The 22,569-nt window shown below is 40.7% G+C and overlaps 1 protein-coding gene across 1 annotated transcript in view; it reads right to left on the bottom strand.

The window, feature by feature from the left end:
* Positions 1 to 715: 715 nt before the first annotated feature.
* The window catches only part of LOC106580086 (guanine nucleotide-binding protein G(q) subunit alpha), a 37,180-nt gene continuing 15,326 nt past the window's right edge, over positions 716 to 22,569 (bottom strand). Inside the window, exons 2-7 of the mRNA XM_014160719.2 lie at positions 18,273 to 18,457; positions 15,624 to 15,778; positions 15,387 to 15,515; positions 12,901 to 13,030; positions 4,060 to 4,213; positions 716 to 3,874 (exon numbers count right to left, since the gene is read on the bottom strand). Coding sequence (XP_014016194.2) covers positions 3,684 to 3,874; positions 4,060 to 4,213; positions 12,901 to 13,030; positions 15,387 to 15,515; positions 15,624 to 15,778; positions 18,273 to 18,457 — 944 coding nt within the window. The 3' untranslated portion in view covers positions 716 to 3,683. The remainder of the gene's footprint in view (positions 3,875 to 4,059; positions 4,214 to 12,900; positions 13,031 to 15,386; positions 15,516 to 15,623; positions 15,779 to 18,272; positions 18,458 to 22,569) is intronic.

Genomic DNA, 22,569 nt, shown 5'->3' with positions numbered 1-22,569 from the left:
ATGAGTAGGTGTGTTCAAACTTTTGACTGGTACTGTATATTTTTTCTTGTTCAGGGGCCCCCTGCTCGGGGGTTATGTCACTTATGCCTGGAACCGGCCCTGGCAGGAAGCACTGTAATGTAACAATATTTGACCTGGCCAATTGGATATCTAGGACCATATGACAAAATGATAACAGGAACACTACATCAAGACTTCCAATTTACAGTCTTCCTGCTTTAGAAATAAGATTAGTTGAATTCTTTGTTTGGGCTAATTATATTAAGTCTAACATTTCAATCAAATGTAACATAAATATGAGTCCTCTTGAACTCCTCTGCAGGGTTTACCTGTCTGTCGCAACTAAGCCAGTCACCTCACAAGGTAAATATCCGGCAAGTGACTCCAGGATAGGAGTTCTTTATGGCCTCTTTATCTGCACTGTCTCTATGTATGTGTTTGTGTTGCAAATTTATTGTCGGAAAATACTTTGCTGTACTCACTTTATTTATCTTCCCTGGGAAAAGTTCTAGCTGGCTTCCTAGCCTTCTGGTCTGTGTGAATACTGAAACATGTTCACAGAGGAGTCTCATTCAGAGAGAGGTAACATATGATGAAGTTTTCCTTAATTAAATGAGAGCAGGAGGCACAGCTCCCACAATAAGACAACATGTACAAGTTAACTTTTTCTATCACCTGTATGTAGTTAATAAACAAATCTGTACATTCTGATGAATGGCCATCAAAACAAAAGCAAAAGCTTTTATTAGTGTACCATCCATTAATATATCCATTCAAACAAATTTGGGTTCCTAGCATATTGTGAGCGTGGTGCACATTCTTTTTTTGGCAAGTGCCACATTTGGTCCCCGACCTGCATTCTAACCCATCACCCACCCCAGTAATCAAGTGCCCACATGTTCCATCCCCTAGCCCCCTACCCCTTCAGTGTTATAGATCTGAACGCACTAGGTCGTGTTTATTATGTGTAGCTGGCATCAGTGTGCTAGCTTAGCATATAGCGCTGCCTCCCAGAACTTGCCTCTGACTGAACCAGGGTCCTCTACCTTGCCAACACACGTGACCGCCCGCTTGACAACGTGCAAACCATTTGAGCTATACAAAAAGGTACCAGTTGGTTAGCTCCATTGGCGACATTTTACGCTAGCTGAGGAATGAATTTACCATACGTTCTTAACTCCGTTGAATAGGCACCAAACGTAAAACATCAACTGAAACCGGGCTTTGTCCAATAAGAAAAACTCTTTTTTTGTTCTGTTGTTAAAAAAACATTTTTGTTGCATGCATAATGAACACGACCCAGGATAAGTTCAAGCATGTAGGGACTAGGGGGTGGTTCGAATGTAGAGGTGGTTTTCGTGGACCCTCGACAGCAAAAAGACACTGGAAGGTGTTTTTGAGAGGCGAATGGCTTGTTCTTACTGGGCATTGGAGCAGTGTCCTCCTGGCCACAGCTCAGTCTTAAATGTTAACATAAGAAACCTCAGGGGGTGCAGCATTACGTTAAATGGCCAATGAACAATTAGCCCCAACGGAACGCACAGTCCCAGTGTGGGGATGACAAGGGGAAATGGGGAAACTGCAGAGTGCTGTCTCCAAGGCCCTGTTTGAATAAATAAAATAGCTAACAAATGTAGTCAAATAAAGAAAGGAGTCGGAGAATGCATGATGTGGTCATTCCTACATGACAAGTGCTCTTTTCCTGAAGCCAGTATTTAGATTTAAACCAATGGAATTAGCTCTGGAATTTGAGTCTGCAGTTTTTTTATACGAAAGTCAATTAGCAAAAGCGATTGCAGCTTCTGGCATATCGTTTCGTTAGATCATATTGATTACTCCTTAAGCAGTTCTGAAACTGCACTTCATTTCTTGTTGAGAAATGAACTGGCGAAAACATATACATTCTCCTTTTAAAAACAAACAAACGTAAATATTTTTCCCCCCAAACGAATTAGCCATACATTAGACATACAATACAATTACATAGATACATTTTTTCAATACCGCACATTCAATCTGCCAAAAAATAATGACTACAAAGCCAACATGGATGCTGCCATATACATACATATATATATATATATATACATACATACATACATACATACATATATGAGAGAGATGTATGTAAAATGATTATAGCATTCATAATTGCACTATACCTCAATAAAATGTCAATTACAGGGTTATGTTTAGGGAATTGTTACAACAAATGTATATACTCAGAGAAATAACTGGGAGTCAGAGCCACTGCCCCTTTGAACGTGGGAAACGGCTAATCATCTCCACTGCTAACAAACTAAAACAGTCAGACAGCTAGCCTGTAATTGGACAGTCAAAAGGACAGAGCTGCATTGTGATTTCTCAGTCTATGCGAGACACTGGCACTGTGATTGGCTGCCACAGCTGCCTTTGCGGTGGCCCAGCTCAGTCCAGGCAGTGAGAGAAGACTAGCAGCCCCTCTACGAGAGAAGAGCCCTTGACAAAAGCAGATTCTCACAACTGAATCTGTGTGACTCATCAGTAATAGAGCAAGGTCCTCCATCCCCCTGGTCCCCGCCTCCGTCTGGTCAAAAGAAAATAACCATTTCGTACTGTGTAAGGTGTACCAAACCCAAGACTTGGAGAAAAAGGGCCTATGGAATACAACCGACCACATAATCACAACTGGTCACAGCTGGTCACAAGAGGACGTCAGCTTCTACTGTCAATAGTATTATAATTTCCATACAATGACCACAAAACGGCTGGCCACTCAATTTGGCATTAACAACACAACTCTATGAACTCCAGTGAATGTGTGTTTTGTCAGGCTTGGCATACTGACTCAAACGAGTGGTTTGGCATTCAACGATGAATACGAGATGGGGGAGGAGTGTATAACCAAAAACGGGGGGAAAACACTTTAAAATGGTCACGTGTGCATTGGCAACTCTTGGTGCCTTCAAAAGGCTGTGTCCCGTCGCGCTTCTAATTACACTTTCTAGTTAACTGTGCAAAGCGGAGCGTCGAGTTAACCTTACTGTACGTCCTTTTGGCATAGGCAATAAACAGGACCTTAAAAAAGTGAGCGTGGCACAGCGCGACGTCAACACTGTCTCATCAATAACCTTTTCCTGACCCCGGGGCCTGTGATGGACAATGAGTATCATGGTGCTCACTCCACAACCTAGTTACACGGCTAACCTCCCGCCATGCTGTGTGGCTCAAACGACTCCCACGTCAAACGCTACCAAATCATTTGATGCAATAATGAAAAACAATCATTTTAAAAAAAAAATCACAGTATCAACCCTTTTCACCTTTTCTGAGGAAAAGAAGTATTAGGCAGAAGAATGGACGCCACATACTGGCGGTGGAAAGGACCGACTGGGTCGAATCAGAAACACAGAAGGCAGGAGCACCTTGGAATCAAGATCAGAGCTGGACAAAACCCAGCTGTCACTTTCAGTGTCTTCAAAATAAAAAGTCACAACGCTTAGCCTAAAACAATTGGAGGAACGGTGCTGACAAAAGAAAGGAAGGGTCAACAATGGCAATAAATTAGCATTATGCAACCATTAGATGTTTGTTTTGACAGTCAGTTTGACATTCAGTCAGTCAATGTTGGAGAAGGGTCTCGGCCCCAGTCGTGCTCCGCTCATGCCGAAGAAGTCCCTTCTAGGATTCTAACTCTATGGCTTTCACACCAGGTTGTACTCCTTCAGGTTGAGCTGCAGGATGGTGTCTTTGACGGCGGCGAAAACAAAGCGGATGTTCTCTGTGTCCGTGGCGCAGGTGAAGTGAGAGTAGATGATCTTGTCGCTGTCCGGGTTCAGGTCCACAAACATCTTCAGGATGAACTCGCGGCCCGCCTGGGCGTCTCTCTGGGGACCTATGTTAGAGACATACACATATTACAAGCCTTGTTATAACACATTATGAAGGCTCATTCGTGCTTTTAACAAGTCATAAAGCATAGAGGCTAGTACAGTTTTAGAGAACTTTATTTTTCCTGAGGGAATTTCATTTGTGGTCGGGGCCCCTGACTCCAAATAGAAAACGGGTGCGGCCACTCACCGTCATACTCCGGGAAGTAGTCAACCAGGTGGGAGTAATTGATCTTCTCCTCCAGTAGATCCTTCTTGTTGAGGAAGAGGATGACAGAGGAGTTCTGGAACCAGGGATATGTGATGATGGTCCTAAACAAGGCTTTGCTCTCCTCCATTCGGTTCTGAGGGAGAAACGAGGAGAGAAGAAAACAGTTAAGTCCAGCTGCTATCATTAGAATGCATAGTTCAGTTTCGCTATACTATCCCGTTAAGTACAGGTTTTAATCAACTTTTTACAGCCCGAGAGAGAGAGAGAGGCCTCCAGATGTTTTTTCAGTTCACCACTGGGCTGTTATTTACTTTCTTTTAACATTTACACACACACACACACACACACACACACACACACACACACCACCTTAAGCACATTAAATGGTCCACAAAAAGTCTGTTCTATGGTGTCATCACCATTTAAACAAGAGTATTGTCACACATCTCCCACGTTTCAAGCTGACTACCATCCTTCTGTAACAATGAAGTGCTTTGAAAGGCCGGTCATAGCACACATCAACTCCATCATCCCAGACCCAGACACCCTGGACCCGCTCCACTTTGCATACCGCCCCAACATATGCACAGATTACGCAACCTCAATTGCTCTCCACACTGCCCTGTTCTACTTAGAGAGGAGGAATAGCTATGTGAGGATGCTCTTCATCGACTACAGCTCAGTGTTCAACACCGATAATTAACATTGATGTCTAAAGGTTTGATTCTGTCGGGAGGAAGGTCAGAGGCCTGGCAGTGTGGTACCAAGACAACAACCTCTCCCTCAACATCAGCAAGACCAAGGAGCTGATCGTGGACTACAGGAAACAGGGGAGGGTGCACACCCACATCACCCACACATTTTCAGCCCTGTTTACATTTCCGCCTATCAGGCAAACACTGATACTCTTAACCACACGCTTACATACACACACTTACCACCACGCACACTCCCACCCACCACTTATGCTGCTGCCATACTGTTTACTATTATTATTATTATTATTATTTATCCTGCTACCAGTCACTTCCTCCTAATCGCTGCCTACATGTACATATCTACCACAAATACTTCAGTATCCCTGCACAATGTACATTTGGTACTGGCACTGGCCCTGTATATATCTTCCACTCTGTTTCTTATTTCTCTTGTTTAAAAAAAAAAAATGTTTATTAGTTATACTATTTTGATATTGAATACTGCACTGTTGGGTAGCGGTTCCAATTGAAGCATTTCACTGTACTTGTCCATGTGACAAATAAAACATTTGTGTGTGGTGCTTCACAAGCATTACAAACAACCTTTCAGGTCTTCCAAACCTCTGATTTGCATGGAGGTTTAAACTGCAGGTTTGACGTACAGGGGGAAAACGGTAAAATGTCATAGATTTACATCCATAAGCTATCAAAATAAAGAGAGTCGGCAGCTGAAACGTTGGTGATTATCAGACGGATTACCAGGACGTGTACTCCGAGCATGCGCTGACTAACTGGCAAGTGTCTTCACTGACATTTTCAACCTCTCCTTGTCTGAGTCTGTAATATCAACAAGTTTCAAGCAGACCACCATAGTCCCTGTGCCCAAGAACATTAAGGTAACCTGCCTAAATGACTTCTGACCCGTAGCACTCACGTATGTAGCCATGAAGTACTTTGAAAGGCTGGTCATGGCTCACATCAACACCATTATCCCAGGTACCCTAGACCCACTCCAATTTGTATACAGCACCAACAGATCCACAGATGATGCAATCTCTATTGCACTCCACACTGCCCTTTCACACCTGGACAAAAGGAACACCTATGTGAGAATGCTATTCATTGACTACAGCTCAGTGTTCAACACCATAGTGCCCTCAAAGCTCATCACTAAGCTAAGGACCCTGGGACTAAACACCTCCCTCTGCAACTGGATCCTGGACTTCCTGACTGGCCGCCCCCAGGTGGTAAGGGTAGGCAACAACACATCTGCCACGCTGATCCTCAACACGGGGGCCCCCCAGGGGTGCGTGCTCAGTCCCCTCCTGTACTCCCTGTTCACTCATGACTGCACGGCCAGGCATGACTCCTACACCATCATTAAGTTTGCCGATGACACAACAGTGGTAGGCCTGATCACAGACAACGATGAGACAGACTACAGGGAGGAGGTCAGAGACCTGACAGTGTGGTGCCAGGACAACAACCTCTCCCTCAACGTGATGAAGACAAAGGAGATGATTGTGGACTACAGGAAAAGGAGGACCGAGCACGCCCCATTCTCATCGACGGGGCTGCAGTGGAGCAGGTTGAGAGCCTCAAGTTCCTTGGTGTCCACATCACCAACAAACTAACATGGTCCAAGCACAGCAAGACAGTTGTGAAGAGGGCACGACAAAACCTATCCCCCCGCAGGAGACTGAAAAGATTTGGCATGGGTCCTCAGATCCTCAAAAGGCTTTACAGCTTCACCATCGAGAGCATCCTGACGGGTTGCATCACTGCCTGGTATGGCAACTGCTCGGCCTCCGACCGCAAGGAACTCCAGCCACCCTAGTCATAGACTGTTCTCTCTGCTAGACTGTTCTCTCTGCTACCGCATGGCAAGCGGTACCAGAGTGCCAAGTCTAGGTCCAAGAGGCTTCTAAACAGCTTCTACCCCCAAGCCATAAGACTCCTGAACAGCTAATCAAATGGCTACCCAGACTATTTGCATTGCCCCCCACCCCTTCTACGCTGCTGCTACTCTCTGTCATTATCTATGCATAGTCACTTTAATAACTCTACCTACATGTACATATTACCTCAATTACCTCGACACCGGTGCTCCCGCACATTGACTCTGTACCGGTACCCCCTGTATATAGCCCCACTATTGTTATTTACTGCTGCTCTTTAATTATTTGTTATTCTTATCTCTTATTTAGTTTAGGTATTTTCTTAAAACTGCACTGTTGGTCAGGGGCTTGTAAGTAAGCATTTCACTGTAAGGTCTACACCTGTTGAATTTGGTGCATGCGACAAATAACATTTGATTTGATTTACCCAATAAATTACTGGGAGTTTATATAGAGAGTGTGCGACTCTCTTTATCTTTATAGCTTCTTGTTTATTCGCCGTTAGTCAGCACCTCTACATAAAATCATTTTCTCTGAGTGTGCGCCAGCTCATGTTTTTAATATAGCTTTACATTCAACCAACTGGTCTTATGTTATTTATATTGTATCGTCACTGTAAACATTAATTGCCTGATTACAGATGTTTTAATGGTCTCTCTCTGGTTTTATCCTATGGACACAGGTTTCCACTGACAAAGTGGAAAAGTCAAGAGCATGCTGGGAACACACAGATGGTGTGCATTCTCTTGAAGAAGTTCTGTCGCCCGTAGACTGTATTCAAAACAGCTGTAGGAGTAATTTACAACTGCTTTCCAAGTGAAAGGGAGGTCTAGCTGGAAAAAGCCATGAAAAAGCAGTGTCTTATTTCCATTATTTTAAATAAGGACAAGCCTTTCTCTTTCAGAAGCACAGTGAGGTGTGCCTCTAAAACACCCATACACACCATAGTTGAGAGAGAGAAGACCATAGCCATATATATATTCACATTATTTTGCACATGGGAATAATGTAATTCGAGTAGAAAGACTGAATTGTACAATGGTTCACAGACCTAAATTAACTTACTTTGTTAGAGATTACTTGAAGTCCTATTGTCAAATGATGTAACTTCATGCAAAGTGCTGTTGTTATCTAAATAGTAAAATAGATGTACTTTCTGAGTGTGTGTGTGTGTGTGTGTGTGTTAGTTAAACATACTGCAGGGCTCGACATTTGTGCTTGTCTTCTTGTCCGGAACATGTAAAACAAAATTGTCAGACAAGAAGAAGAATCACAATATCAAACAATTACTCCGATCAAAATTGGATCAGTGAGGCCAACACTGGAATAAATATTAAAATAAATGTTTCAAGTCCATAAATAAAAAAGCATACATGTCAAAGTGTAGGTGATACGCATATTGGCCAAACGGATGCTAACACGAGAGAGGCGCCAGAAAATGTAGCCAAACTTTAATCACACTTTAAATTACGTAAATATAGGCTAAGCGCTAGTCATGTTTGGCAAATATAATGAAAGATAATTAACATTAGTGTCTAAAGGTTTGATTCTGTCGACAATAGGCCTACTCATGGCACTGTCCGTTCAGATCAAATGGTCACAAGGCCGGACAGTGAAGAACAGTGGAGCACATCATCCACCTGAGCGGAGGTCAGCATTTTGAAATTATTTAACCATAAACTTAATTGTTTATAACATGGAAGTTTTTTCAAAGTAGCCTAGGCTAGCCAAAATACAACCATATAAATGTTGAGGGAATTATTTTATAAACAATTAATATGCCATTGAAAGAATAATTTTTCTCATATTCTATTGGTTTTCAAATCAACATTATTTTATTGACCAGCAGCCAAAGGCATAATCGTAGTCATACCAGTAACCCACAATCTTAGAAAAAAAGGGTTATTTGGGGTTCTATATAAAACCTTTTGGTTCTTTGGACAAGATTAAAGAACCCTTTACCAAATAAGGCCTTCAGAAAGCATTCATACCCTTTGACTTTTTACACATTTTGCTGTGTTACAGCCTGAAATTAAAATGTATTAAATTTAGATTTTTTGGTCACTAGCCTACACACAATACCCCATAATGTGGAATTTGGGTTTTCTACATTTTTACTAATTAAAAATGAAGAGTTGAAATGTCTTGAGTTAATAAGTATTCAACCCTGTTGTTATGTCAAGCCTAAATAAGTTGAGGAGTAAAAATGTGCTTAACAAATCACATAATAAATTGCATGGACATACTCTTTGTGCAATAATAGTGTTTAACATGACTTTTGAATGACTTACTCATCTCTGTACCCCACACATACAAATATCTGTAAGGTCCCTCGGTCGAGCAGTGCATTTCAAACACAGATTCAACCACAAAGACCAGGGAGGTTTTCTAATGCCTATTGGTAGATGGGTACAAACAAACAGACATTGCATATTCCTTTGAGCAAGGTAAAGTTATTAATTACACTTTGGATGGTGTATCAATACACTCAGTCACTACAAAGATAGAGGTGACCTTCCTAACTCAGTTGCCAGAGAGAAAGGAAACTGCTCAGGGATTTCACCATGAGGCCAAAGGTGACTTTAAAACAGTTACAGAGTGTAATGGCTGTGATAAGAGAAAACTGAGGATGAATCAACAACATTGTAGTTACTCCACAATACTAACCTAATTGACAGAGTGAAAAGAAGGAAGCCTGTACAGAATAAAAATATTACAAAACATGCATCCTGTTTGCAACAAGGCACTAAAGTAATACTGCAAAAAATATGGCAAAGCAATTCACTTTTTGTCATGACTACAAAGTGTTATGTTAGGGCCAAATCCAATACAACACATTACTGAGTACCACTCTCCATATTTTCAAGCAAAGTGGTGGCTGAGTCATGTTATGGGTATGCTTGTAATCGTTAAGGACTTGGGAGTTTTTCAGGAAAAATAAGAAACGGAATGGAGCTAAGCACAGTCAAAATCATAGAGGAAAACCTGGTTCAGTCTGCTTTCTACCAGACACTGGGAGATTAATTCACCTTTCAGCAGGACAATAACCTAAAACACAAGGCCAAATATACACTGGAGTTTCTTACCAAGAAGACAGTGAATGTTCCTGAGTGGCCGAGTTACAGTTTTGACATAAATCTGCTTCAAAATCTATGGCAAGACCTGAAAATGGTTGTCTAGCAATGATCAATAAACAAATTGACAGATTTTGAAGTATTTTTAAAAGAAAAATGGACAAATGTTGCACAATCCAAGTGTGGAGAGCTCGTAGAGACGTACCCAGAAAGACTCAAGCTGTGATCGCTGCCAAAGGTGATTCTATGTATTGACTCAGGGGGTTGAATAATTATCTAATCAAGATATATTTGTTTTATTTTTCAGAAATGTTTTACAAATGTTAAAAATATTCCTTCCATTTTGACATTAGAGTACTTTATGTAGATCGTTGACAAAAAAAAGACAATTAATCCCTTTTAATCCCACTTTGTAAAACAACAAAATGTGGAAAAAGTCAAGGGGTGTGTCACGACTTCCGCCGAAGTCGGCTCCTCTCCTTGTTCGGGCGGCATTCGACGTCACCGGCTTTCTTTCTAGCCATCGTCGCTCCATTTTTCATATTTCCATTTGTTTTGTCTTGTTCCATACACACCTGGTTTTCATTCCCTAATCACACTGCATGTATTTAGTCCTCTGTTCCCCTCCATGTCTTTGTGTGATATTGTTGTATGTTACGTGGGTATTTTACCACGCGCCTGTATTTTGTTCATGTTCCGTGTTTTGGGCACGTTTATTGTATTCTGTGATGTCGTTTTTGGAACGGAATAAAAGTGCGCCTGTTACACACCCGTAACCCCTTACACACCCGTAACAGGGTGTGAATACTTTCTGAAGGCACTGAACTATATATACCCAGTAAAGAACTTTGAGTATAATGGGGATTTTAGAAATAAAATGCTAACAAAAGCTAACCCAGTCACATCAAACTCTGAAATGACAGCTAATATTCCCTTTTAATTTGTTTCAGCTGTTTTGCATTGACATTTATAGCCATATTAATGATGCTGCTGCATGATTTGCTTTATCTTGGCCAGGTCGCAGTTGTAAATGAGAACTTGTTCTCAACTGGCTTACCTGGTTAAATAAAGGTGAAATATGTTTTTTTTGGCATGGTCAGAAAGATGGCTAGCTGACGTCTGAAACCGTTAGCCCTCTATGGCAGGAGGATGATCGATTTCATATTTTGAAACATTTTTGCCGAGTGACAAACAGCAAGGTTGATACAAACCAGTGCTGTTGCAAACTAAATGATATCTAGAAGCATGAGGAAATAATGTGTTTAATGAAAGCATACAGTCTTAGATTTTAAAAGGGGTTCTATATGGAAACCAACTGTCATTCCAGCATAACCACGCAAGAGGACGATGATTGAACCAACTTGCATGTCGCCTACCAATAAGCACGTTATTTTTCAATATATTAAGGTAAACAAAGTTGATTATTTAATTCAACAATATGAAATGAAATCAAAGTCATATGATAAACTATACGCAAGATAAATAAAGTTTAAAGAATTTGAGCATGTTTGTAAGATTGCTAGCTACGTTAGCTAACTTAGCTAACTAAACAAAGAAAAGCTAGGCTACTTGCATTTGCCACTTTACAAGTTAGCCAGCTAACTCTTTCAAATAAACATACTTTTTTATTATGGGATATGCCAAATAGAGCAACAGACCCAGCCTGACATTGGCAATTTGCTAATTGTTACTTTATTCCAGTGTGGAGTCAATTGAGGGGACTATGTTTCATGAAGCCATTAGAAGACTGTTGCTGACTGAGAGGAGGTATGTATAAATTATTTATAATAAATGATGTATAATACATCATTTAACAGCCTAGTTAATCATTACATGACTTTTAAACACACTGTTTATGTTTTGCTCAGTCTGGCAGTAACCCAGAACTAACAGAGCCAGGGGATCTCTCTTTCTGCTGCTGCTGACAACTGCGTGTAAGTTGTTCTTCTACATCATAGTAATTCTATGCCTGCATAGCATTTTGTCTTCATTTTGGCAGATGAACTCATGCTTAGTTCTAATGATTATCTCATGTTTTTGCTCCTCTTTTCTTCTTCTCTGGAACCAGTCAGGCAATAACCCATACTGTACTGACGGTAGATAGCCCAGTGGCTAAGGAGTTGGACCGGTGGCAGGAGTTTTACCTGTGGATGAAAGGTGGCCAGTTGGAAAAAAATTGACGAAATGTATCTGATAACTGGAGGGCTGATGGTTTCTCATGCTCAAAAACATTCCCCTACCTTTGGACCCTTGAGCATCCAGGTGGTGACTGTCTCAACTGGAGGGGTGAGGTCTGCTGTTTGTGGGGGGGGTTGAAAACTGAGCAGTGACACATTTTTGTTGTTCACTGTAACTAATGAACAAAGTTGTATTGTAAAGAAGTTAGCAAGAGTTGACATGGACCATCATTCAAACGAAGAGATGCCTCCCTGGACACCAGTGCACATTTCCAATCTGTTTGCATATTATGATAATACATTCTAAAAAACAATGCTGATAATTATTTTGTCCATTGTTTAATTATTTATTAAGTGATATTCTTAGCAAAAAACATTTATATTTAATAGTAGTAGCCATCATTTATAAATGGCACCATGCAGGGTTCTATATGGAAGCATTTTGGTTCAGTGAAGAAGAACCTCTAGGGTTCTGATCAATATATAGAACGTTTAGTGGTTCCATATTTGAAGCAAGCGATAGAACCATTTTTGGTTCTATAAGGAACCTTTTTTTCCTCAGAGTGCATGCTAGTTGATGCATCTTTACCCTTTCTTAATTTCTAACAGATATTTTCATTTCTGCCACATGAAACCACTCTTACGTGCGGTGTGCAGTGGTCTGTCCCAGAGTTTGTTTTGAACTGTAGACTTGTAATTGTAATATTGCAATATTTTATAGGCTACCAAGGTTGGCCAACCATCCTCCAGGAGAGCCTTAAAGGGGCAGTGTTTTTTTTTTTTAAACAGGCTTGAATATGCAAAGAAGCCAATAGGCAGAGTATAGCCTACATTTTTGTCTGATTCTCTATCGCATTTTAGTTTTGTATAATGGTTCCTTGCATCATACAATGATCATACAACTTTTGGACAAGTAAAAAAAAAGTTAAAGTCAAGCCCTGCATACTGTACGGTTGTTAATAACAAAGCTCACCTCGTTATCAGATTCTACGAGCACCTGGTCATACTCGCTGAGTGCCACCAGAAACATGATGGATGTGACGTTCTCAAAGCAGTGGATCCACTTCCTCCTCTCTGACCTCTGACCCCCCACGTCCACCATCCTGTCATAGGATGAGAGGAACAACATCAAGCACAGATGAGTAGAATACAACTACAGTTGATATGGGAATATATTTTAGTTCCTATTCGTGTTTGCTAGATGATTATTGTTTCATTTAAACATAGCATTTTGGTGTAAAAAAAACAGCAAAGACATGCTTGAGACTCATTTTAAAGCAACTGTACACGAGAGGATGTGTTAAACTACTTTTTTAGCACGGCTGTGCTGCGGTCGTAGGTACGAGGCGGAGCTGAGTACCAACATAACATTAAAACAATGTGTGACATATTTTCATTCACTTTTTGTTTGATATATGTATTCATACTATTTCATCCTTCCACAAGGATAGTCCCGACACAAATCTAGGGTTGCTAGCCGAGCCGTCTGGTCGTTTGTTCAATGGTCCCAGTCAATATTCACGTCATAAGAAGGAATTCCCCTAGACCACGCCCACTTTGGGGGAAAACAATCTGTCTTCCCCATTGACCCTCCCTCCCATTGAAAAAGAGCTAACGTCTATAATTTTTTTAAATACAAAACCATGCTAAAAAAGCTGCTGTGTTGTACAATGTACACTACCGGTCAAAAGTTTTAGAACACCTACTTATTCAAGGGTTTTTCTTTATTTTCACTATTTTCTACATTGTAGAATAATAGTGAAGACATCAAAACTATGAAATAACACATATGGAATCATGTACTAACCAAACAAGTGTTAAACAAATCAAAATATATTTAATATTTGAGATTCTTCAAATAGTCACCCTTTGGCTTGATGACTGCTTTGCACACTCTGGGTTCATTAGGTTGCTTTAACCCTAACTACATGTACAAATTACCTTGACTAACACATTGACTCGGTACCGGTACCCCCTGAATATAGCCTCGTTATTGTTATTTTATTGTGTTAATTTTTATATATTTTTTTACTTTATTTCATTTAGTAAATGTTTTCTTAACTCTATTTCTTGAACTACATTGTTCGTTAAGGGCTTGTAAGTAAGCATTTCACGGTAAGGTCTACACCTGTTGTATTCGGCGCATGTAACAAATCAAATTTGATTTGATTTGGGTAATTGATTAGCAATGCATAGAGAGCCATCTGACAATCTCTACTCAACAAAATATTTAAGGCTAGTAGCCTACGTCAGCGTAGCTAGGCTACCTTTCTTTTGACTACTCCAGGATTTTTGGAGTCGACTCCAACTCTCGGTGGTCAAGGAGTCGAGATATCGACTCTTTTGGAGTTGACACTCCACCACTACACACAATCACTTCAAACTGAAGCTGGAGAGACAGCAAACTAGCAGCATTTCGATTCGTTTGACTTGTTTTTATATTGGCATTTCTTTGTATATAACCATGAAAATTGTGTTGATGTATGATTTTTCCAGTATGAGAAAAGCTGTCTGTCTCATCCTGACAGACACGTTCATTCTCTAGTCTACACGATGGTGGAGATCACAATAAATAAAAAAATACAATGTTGCAAAGGTTGGAGAGGCAGACAGCAACCTTTGTAGAAACCCCCGTTGTTGCAAACCAAACGTTAAGCTAGAACAAGGGGTAATAATGTGTTAAATAAAAGCCATATTGCTTTTCTCTTATCATTTGCCCTGGTATCAAGAAAAGCAATGACATTTCGGATGGAACAGTAAACAAGTGTTTTTTGCGATGTACCTGTTGTTAATGGCTTTTTTAGATCAGCTTAGAACGGATCTCAAGCAATCACAATGCTTATTTTGACCAACCCGTGGTAGAAGTTTAGTGTTTCGGAAAGTGTATTTAAGTGTCACTACACAACGATACAATAATTGAAAATACAGATTTTTTTTAAAACATATTGTGGAACACTCAAATAGCTTTTTTAGATACTAAAAAACAAACAGTCAAACATGGTACATCAAAAAAGAAAATACCATACATATTATTTACATGATTGTTACCTGATAAATTTCACACAATTTATTATTTTCATCTAGACCGTTAAAATTACTATTTTCGCTGGACAGCTGATAAAATATCATCCCTAATGTTGTTGTATACACAGTAAAGCAAGGCATGAGCTACTGTTTCAATGGAACCATTGTTACACATGTTTATCTAAGAATGAGCTGTAGTGAACTTGCAAGTCTGTACTGTAGATACCCTAAGAACATAACATCAATTGATAGAGCTCCACCCTCTGGTCTGTTCTCCCCACTACATCAGTACGGAAGTTGAAGGCTACATATAAGCAGTGCCTAGTGTGAGAACAGAGACAAACCTCAATCTCACTGTGTCGGGTATAGAATAGAATATAATGTAGTGTAGTAGAATAGAATTGAATAGCTCAGTGAGATTGAGGGTTGGCATACCTGAAGATGACACTCTGGAGGTCAAAGGGGTACTCGATGATGCCCGTAGTGGGGACCCTAACCCTCAGCACATCCTGCTGGGTGGGCAGGTAAGAGGTCTCTGCGATCCGGTCCAACGCATTCATGTAACTATGGAGACGGGAAAAAATGAGGGGGGGGGGGGTATTGTGAGTGCCCACTGCCTAGCAGTAGGGGAAATGTGATGTAGTAGTAGAGTTAGAGATCTCATTTACTCACTATTTGGTGGAGTCCGACAGCTGGTACTCCCGTCTCCTGTCGTAAGCCTCCTGGATGCCCGGGTCATTCCATAAACACTTGATGGCGTTTATGTAGGGGTTCTCAAACGTGTAGACTTTCTCCACGTCCACCTCTTGGACCACGTTAGCGTTGCCCTGAGGGAGGGAAGAAAAAACTGATTGAGACACTTCTCCAGGTCAGACTTTTAGTCGACAGAAACAAATATACAAATTAAATGGCATCAATTCAAGGTTCTGTCTGTCTGAATTGGTACTAAAGCATGACCCAGGCTCAGGCAAACAATCCTGTCGGTGAGTATGGCCGCGTTCCGGGTGGTCTATTTTGCAGTTGTAATCCGGAGACGATCAGATCTCACGACACTTGGATAGGTGTTTAATTAACGTCTAACACAATGCCCAGACCGGAAACGCGCGTGCGCCATCGTGCGCAAATAGATTTTGTCCCCCGACACTAAATGCGATCACGGCACGCAGGTTGAAATATCAAAACAAACTCTGAACCAATTATATTAATTTGGGGACAGGTCGAAAAGCATGAAACATTTATGGCAATTTAACTAGCTAATTTGTCTTATTTAGCTAGCTTGCTGTTGCTAACTAATTTGTCCTGGGATATAAACGTTGAGTTATTTTCCCTGAAATGCACAAGGTCCTCTACTCCGACAATTAATCCACACATAAAACGGTCAACCGAATCGTTTCTAGTCATCTCTCCTCCTTCCAGGCCTTTTCTTCTTTGCACTGTATATGGCGATTGGCATCTAACTTTCATAGGTGTATTACCACGACCGACTGACCTCAGTTCATCTTTCAATCACCCACGTGGGTATAACCAATGAGGAGATGGCACTTGGGTATCTGCTTCTATACACCAATGAGGAGATGGGAGAGGCAGGACTTGCACTGCATTCAGCGTCACAAATAGAACTGACTTCTATTTTTGTGCTTGGCAACGCAGACCCTCGTTGGCGCGCGAGAGCAGTGTGGGTGCAATGATTGAATAACATGTATGTGTACATTTATTTTGCAACACTCGCGCACGCGACGTGAGCGGTGTGGTCAGCATGTTAGGTCTCACGCTGGTATAAGGGATCGGGAGACAGGCGCAGGAATGCGTAATAGGGGTTTTTATTGCCCAAATTACCGTGTAAAGGCACAGGGACGAAGACCAAACAAACACGTAAACCAAACACAGGGTTGAGACCCAAACAAAAGAGCGAGGAGTACCTCGAATAAATACACAATCGCACAGTGATTATCACACCAGACGAGACCCGTAATCATCTGCACAATACACACAGCACGAAAGCCAAAACAACACAGCACAGGTACTCACACGACCAACGGACATTGGAACAATAATCAACAGGACAATGGTAAACAAAGGGCACACTTATACAATTACTAATCAATGGGAATAGGGACCAGGTGTGCGTAATGACAGTTCCGGAGGGATCCGTGACATTAGGAAGCAATTTAATATGATATAGTAATTTTCTGAGATGCACAGTGAGTGCAACTGCAAAAAAAGAACACAGCCTATTTGTTTCACTATATGCCGCTGCACAGAGGACTCTAAGGGCCTAATATTAAGCTACCACGTAGCCCACCTAGCCCAACTCCAGCAGTATTTCGTTCTACTATTGCTTCGAAAAAGTTAAATGATTTATTCTGAATTCCCCCGAGTCACATGACTGTCTTCACTTCATTATCTGACCTCACCTCATTACTTATCTCTACTGTACCTTGTACACCAAAATCCCAAAAGGTAGTGATTGTTTTTGACCGGTGACAACCGGGGAAAATGACATGCTACTGCCCCCAATCCTTAAGCCAACATAACACACCAGGAAAATACCACAGGCTTCATCTACAATCCTTAAGCCAACATAACACACCAGGAAAATACCACAGGCTTCATATACAATCCTTAAGCCAACATAACACACCAGGAAAATACCACAGGCTTCATATACAATCCAGGCCACTTAAAACTTGTGATGACTATATGAGCACTAAAGAATAATATGTATACAATGTAACATACATAAGGGAACGACCCTATCCTCTACTAACAACCTGAGATTACATGGTCAGATGTCACACCAGGCCTAGTGATTCATATAAGACATGGCCCGTCAATTACTGATAGGCCTCAGTACCTCAATCGGACTGTTTCATGTGGAATTACCTGCAGATCTAAACTTTACTTTTGAGACCTCTCTTTTCTCTGTAACCAAAATGATAGCCAGAATTAGACTTGGGCTTAGGATAAAGGGCATCAGTCTTAATCAAAGTAGAGGAATTCATATGAGCAGTTTCAGTCTACGCAGACAACTGAAACCGAGAAATATGACCTCAGTACACCAGATAACTATTTTTCTCTCTCACACACACACACCCTTGGCTGGATGACATGGAATGGGTTGAGAGTGACAGGAAGACACAGGAAGTACCAAAACAGACAGGATGTGAATGTGGAAGGCTGTTCCATGACTATGAAAGATAGTGAGCATAAGAAGATGACTCTAACACATCTCTCTCTCGCACACACACTCACATTCACACACAGCTTTCGTTCCCACTCTTTCCCACAACTTCCATTCTTTCCCTCTCCCACCCTCCTTACCTTGTTGTGCTCATATTTGTAAGGGATCATGAGGGTCTCCGTGGCGCGGATCATGGACTGCATGGAAGTGAAGATGTTCTGGTACACCAGCTTGGTGAAGCCGCGCTTGTCCTCCTCTGAGTAGCCCGTGCCATGGATGATTCTCATCTGTTTAATGAAGGTGCTCTTCCCACTCTCTCCAGTACCTGGGAAAGGGGGAGATGGGTGAGAGGAGGGGGAAGGAAGGAATACATGGGTCTTTGAAGAATTGTGAGGCATTATTTACCGATACTGAGTTTTAAAATGTACATGTTTTGAAATATTTAAAATTGGCCATATAATGTGTATATATATATATATAATGTGTATATATATATATATTCAATACATTTTAAACACATTGCAACATATATTACGGAATGTATTTTAAATGTTTGTAAACTGTAAATCACAATATATGTTAACTGCATTGTAAGATTTATTTAATATATTTCAAAATACATTATGAAATATATGTATTTATCAAAATATTAGGTCAATTCATTTTAAAATGTATTTGGTAATGTTTTGTGAAATATTCCTACATGCATTTACATTTATTTGCAAGAAATATATATTTTAATTAAAACGTATGGCAAATAAAAAAAAAAATGTCCAAATTATATATTTTGTCAAAATGCATTTTCATTGTACCTGACACGTACCAAAGGCACTAAAATGCATTTAAATGACTACAAAAATGACTACAAACATTATATATTATCAGTCAAGTAGTGACTCCATGTTTTTAATGTGCATTTGACAAATAAACAAACAAACTTGAAGAGAGCATTGCAACCTACGTCCAATGGGCAGAATTTAACGTGTACTGGATCATTCCACAAAATGATAGCCTTTTGCGTCCGTTTGATATGTTAAATAGAAATTGTGCACCAATATTACATTTTAAAAGCCTTTTAAATTAAATGAAGTGACCTTTAATATAGACCACATTGAGAATTCAATAAATCTGATTTTGAATCTGAATAAAGACTTGATCTATGTGATCTATGTGATATAATGCATTTCCCTCTGTGCACCCTCTGTGACTTTAACCCACACTCCCAAATCTCTCAAGTTTTTACCATCATTGTAAAGTCCTAGTTATTTCGTTGCTTTGACATCTAATAGTCAAATCATAGTGTTAAATATGCACTACGCATAAATCGCTCTGCCATTTCCTGGTTGCTAAAATTCTAATAGTTAGCCTAATTTCAGTTTATGTGACAAAACAAGCGTAGAGAATCATTGTACCATCTAAACTGCTGTGAAATCTCTTTTCAATAACAAAAAATATATATTTTTCCAGCTGTTTGAAGCTGCTGTACAAAACTGAAAGTAAAAGACACAAAAACAAAACTTTAGAATGGGAAGTATAGAAATAGTGCACATAAAACAGTTATAGATCTATCATTCTTATTGAAAGCAAGTATAAGAAGTGTTAATCTGTTCTACATGCGCTATTTCTATGCATACCGTTCGTAAGTTTAGTTTTTGCGTCTTTTACTTTCAGTTTTGTACACCAGCTTCAAACAGCTGAAAATACAATATTTTTGTTTATGTAAAATATATTACACAGCAGTTTAGATGGTACAGTGATTCTCTACACTATACTTGCTTGTTTTGTCACATAAACAGAAATTAGGCAACCAATTAGAATTTTAGCAACCAGGAAATGGCGGAGCAATTTCTGCATATGTGGACACCCCTTCAAATGAGTGGATTTGGCTATTTCAGCCACACACGTTGCTGACAGGTGTATAAAATCGAGCACACTGCCATGCAATATCCATAGACAAACATTGGCAGTAGAATGGCCTTACTGAAGAGCTCAGTGACTTTCAACGTGGCACTGCCATAGGATGCCACCTTCCAAAAAGTCAGTTTGTAAAATGTCTCTCCTGCAAGAGCTGCCCCGGTCAACTGTAAGTGATGTTATTGTGAAGTGGAAACGTCTAGGATCAACAAAGGCTCAGCCGTAAGGTCGTAAGCCACACAAGCTCACAGAATGGGACCGCCGAGTGCTGAAGCGTGTAGCAAGTAAAGAAATCGGCTCTACTCAGTTGCAACACTCACTCCCGAGTTCCAAACTGCCTCTGGAAGCAATGTCAGCACAAGACCTGTTCATCAGGAGCTTCATGATACATTTATGTATGTGGTAAGGTGACACTGTATTAAATGACAGGGATGTGATTGTCACCAACAGAGCAGCAGGTAAACCCCGCCTAAACTATAGATACCAATTAGTATGTGTTCTAAGGATGGACTTTATCAAGGCAGCAGTCTTCCCCCATCATTCTACTAGCTCGTCTCACGTGGATTACAATCTCGCTTTATGCTACGCTCCAACATTTCTATCCATGAGTCTGGGAGAGAACGTATAGCCCCAGGAGATGCTGTTGGTTCATTGATTGTGCAGGGAGGCTTACAGAGAGTTAGCCTACAATTATAGTGAATTTGCATTTTTTATATTTTCATAATTAATTGGGTGACACATTACCTTTAGCGATACAGAATATCTCCTCCTCTCGCTCCCTTATTCCTTACTAGAGCGTGCAGAGGGGCTGTCAACAGTTTAGTGAAATATCTTTTGTTGTGAAAACATGTTACTATCGATGCTCCCGAACAGATTTAATTTGGTTTCCCAAATGAAGCACTGGGTAGCTGCAGGAACAGGGTTGGAGAGCCCATTGCATACAGAGTTTAGGCCGGAATATCACCTGTTGCGCAGCGTGAGCATGTTCCTCAAACAGTGGTTGATACATGGACTAATATAAGTGTTCCTATATTTATTTCTCAGCTGTTCATGTTAAGCACATGCTGCGCTATAAAACCGTTGTAGCCTACCTGGCATCATTGAAAAACAGACCGTGGAATAGCGTGCGGACTCCATTTGCTATTCGACTGCATACACATGACAGGTATTTTTATCCCCTGCCCCTGTTCCTGCCCATTTCAAAATGGGACATTCTAAATTGAAACCAATTGTACATATTAGTAAAGACAAGACTAAGTTGAGAATAGTCTGATGGGTGAAAATATGATCACTTGATGAGAGAACAGCATGTGCAGCCTGAGGCAAGAAACAGATCGCAAGCTTTTGTTTTTTACTTTCTCAAATAGCCTATAGTCGCATCATGCAGTCTGTAAATGTTTGATTTATAAGACATTCTAAGGTTTGTATCATTCACAACTAAAGTTGCCAAATAACTCTAAATCAGGTGTATAGGTCCCAGCACGCACGACCCACGTGGAGTTCCAGGTCTCCGGCAGCCTCTGGAACTGCCGGTCTGCGGCCAACAAGGCAGAGTTCATCTCAGCCTATGCTACCCTCCAGTCCCTCGACTTCTTGGCGCTGACGGAAAAATGGATTACCACAGAAAACACTGCTACTCCTACTGCTCTCTCCTCGTCTGACCACGTGTTCTCGCATACCCCAAGAGCATCTGGTCAGCGGGGTGGCGGGACTGGAATCCTCATCTCTCCCAAGTGGACATTCTCTCTTTCTCCCCTGACCCATCTGTCTATCTCCTCCTTTGAATTCCATGCTGTCACAGTCACTAGCCCATTCAAACTTAACATCCTTATCATTTATCGCCCTCCAGGTTCCCTTGGAGAGTTCATCAATGAGCTTGACGCCTTGATAAGTTCCTTTCCTGAGGATGGCTCACCCCTCACAGTTCTGGGTGACTTTAACCTGTTGGGTCTAGGGGGCAGCATTTGCACGTCTGGATAAAAAAAATGTACCCGATTTAATCTGGTTACTAATCCTACCCAGTAACTAGAATATGCATATACTTATTATATATGGATAGAAAACACTCTAAAGTTTCCAAAACTGTTTGAATGGTGTCTGTGAGTATAACAGAACTCATTTGGCAGGCAAAACCCTGAGACATTTTCTGACAGGAAGTGGATACCTGATGTGTTGTATTGATTTTAAACCTATCCCATTGAAAAACACAGGGGTTTAGGAATATTTTGGCACTTCCTATTGCTTCCACTAGATGTCACCAGCCTTTACAAAGTGTTTTGAGTCTTCTGGAGGGAGATCTGACCAAACAAGAGCCATGGAACGGTGATGTCCCATTAGACACCTGGCGCGCTACTTCATGTTGGGTACCCTCGTTCCAATACGTTATAAAAGGCTATGCATTCGTCCACCTTGAATATTATTCATGTTCTGGTTAAAAAAGGCCCTAATGATTTATGCTATACAACGTTTGACATGTTTGAACGAACGGAAATATATTTTTTCCCCTCGTTCATGACGAGAAGT

This window comes from Salmo salar, chromosome ssa20 (genome assembly GCF_905237065.1).
Source record: "Salmo salar chromosome ssa20, Ssal_v3.1, whole genome shotgun sequence".
Lineage (NCBI taxonomy): Eukaryota > Metazoa > Chordata > Actinopteri > Salmoniformes > Salmonidae > Salmo > Salmo salar.
Note: the sequence above shows the minus strand (reverse complement) of the source record. Positions and strands in the feature narration are given on the sequence as shown.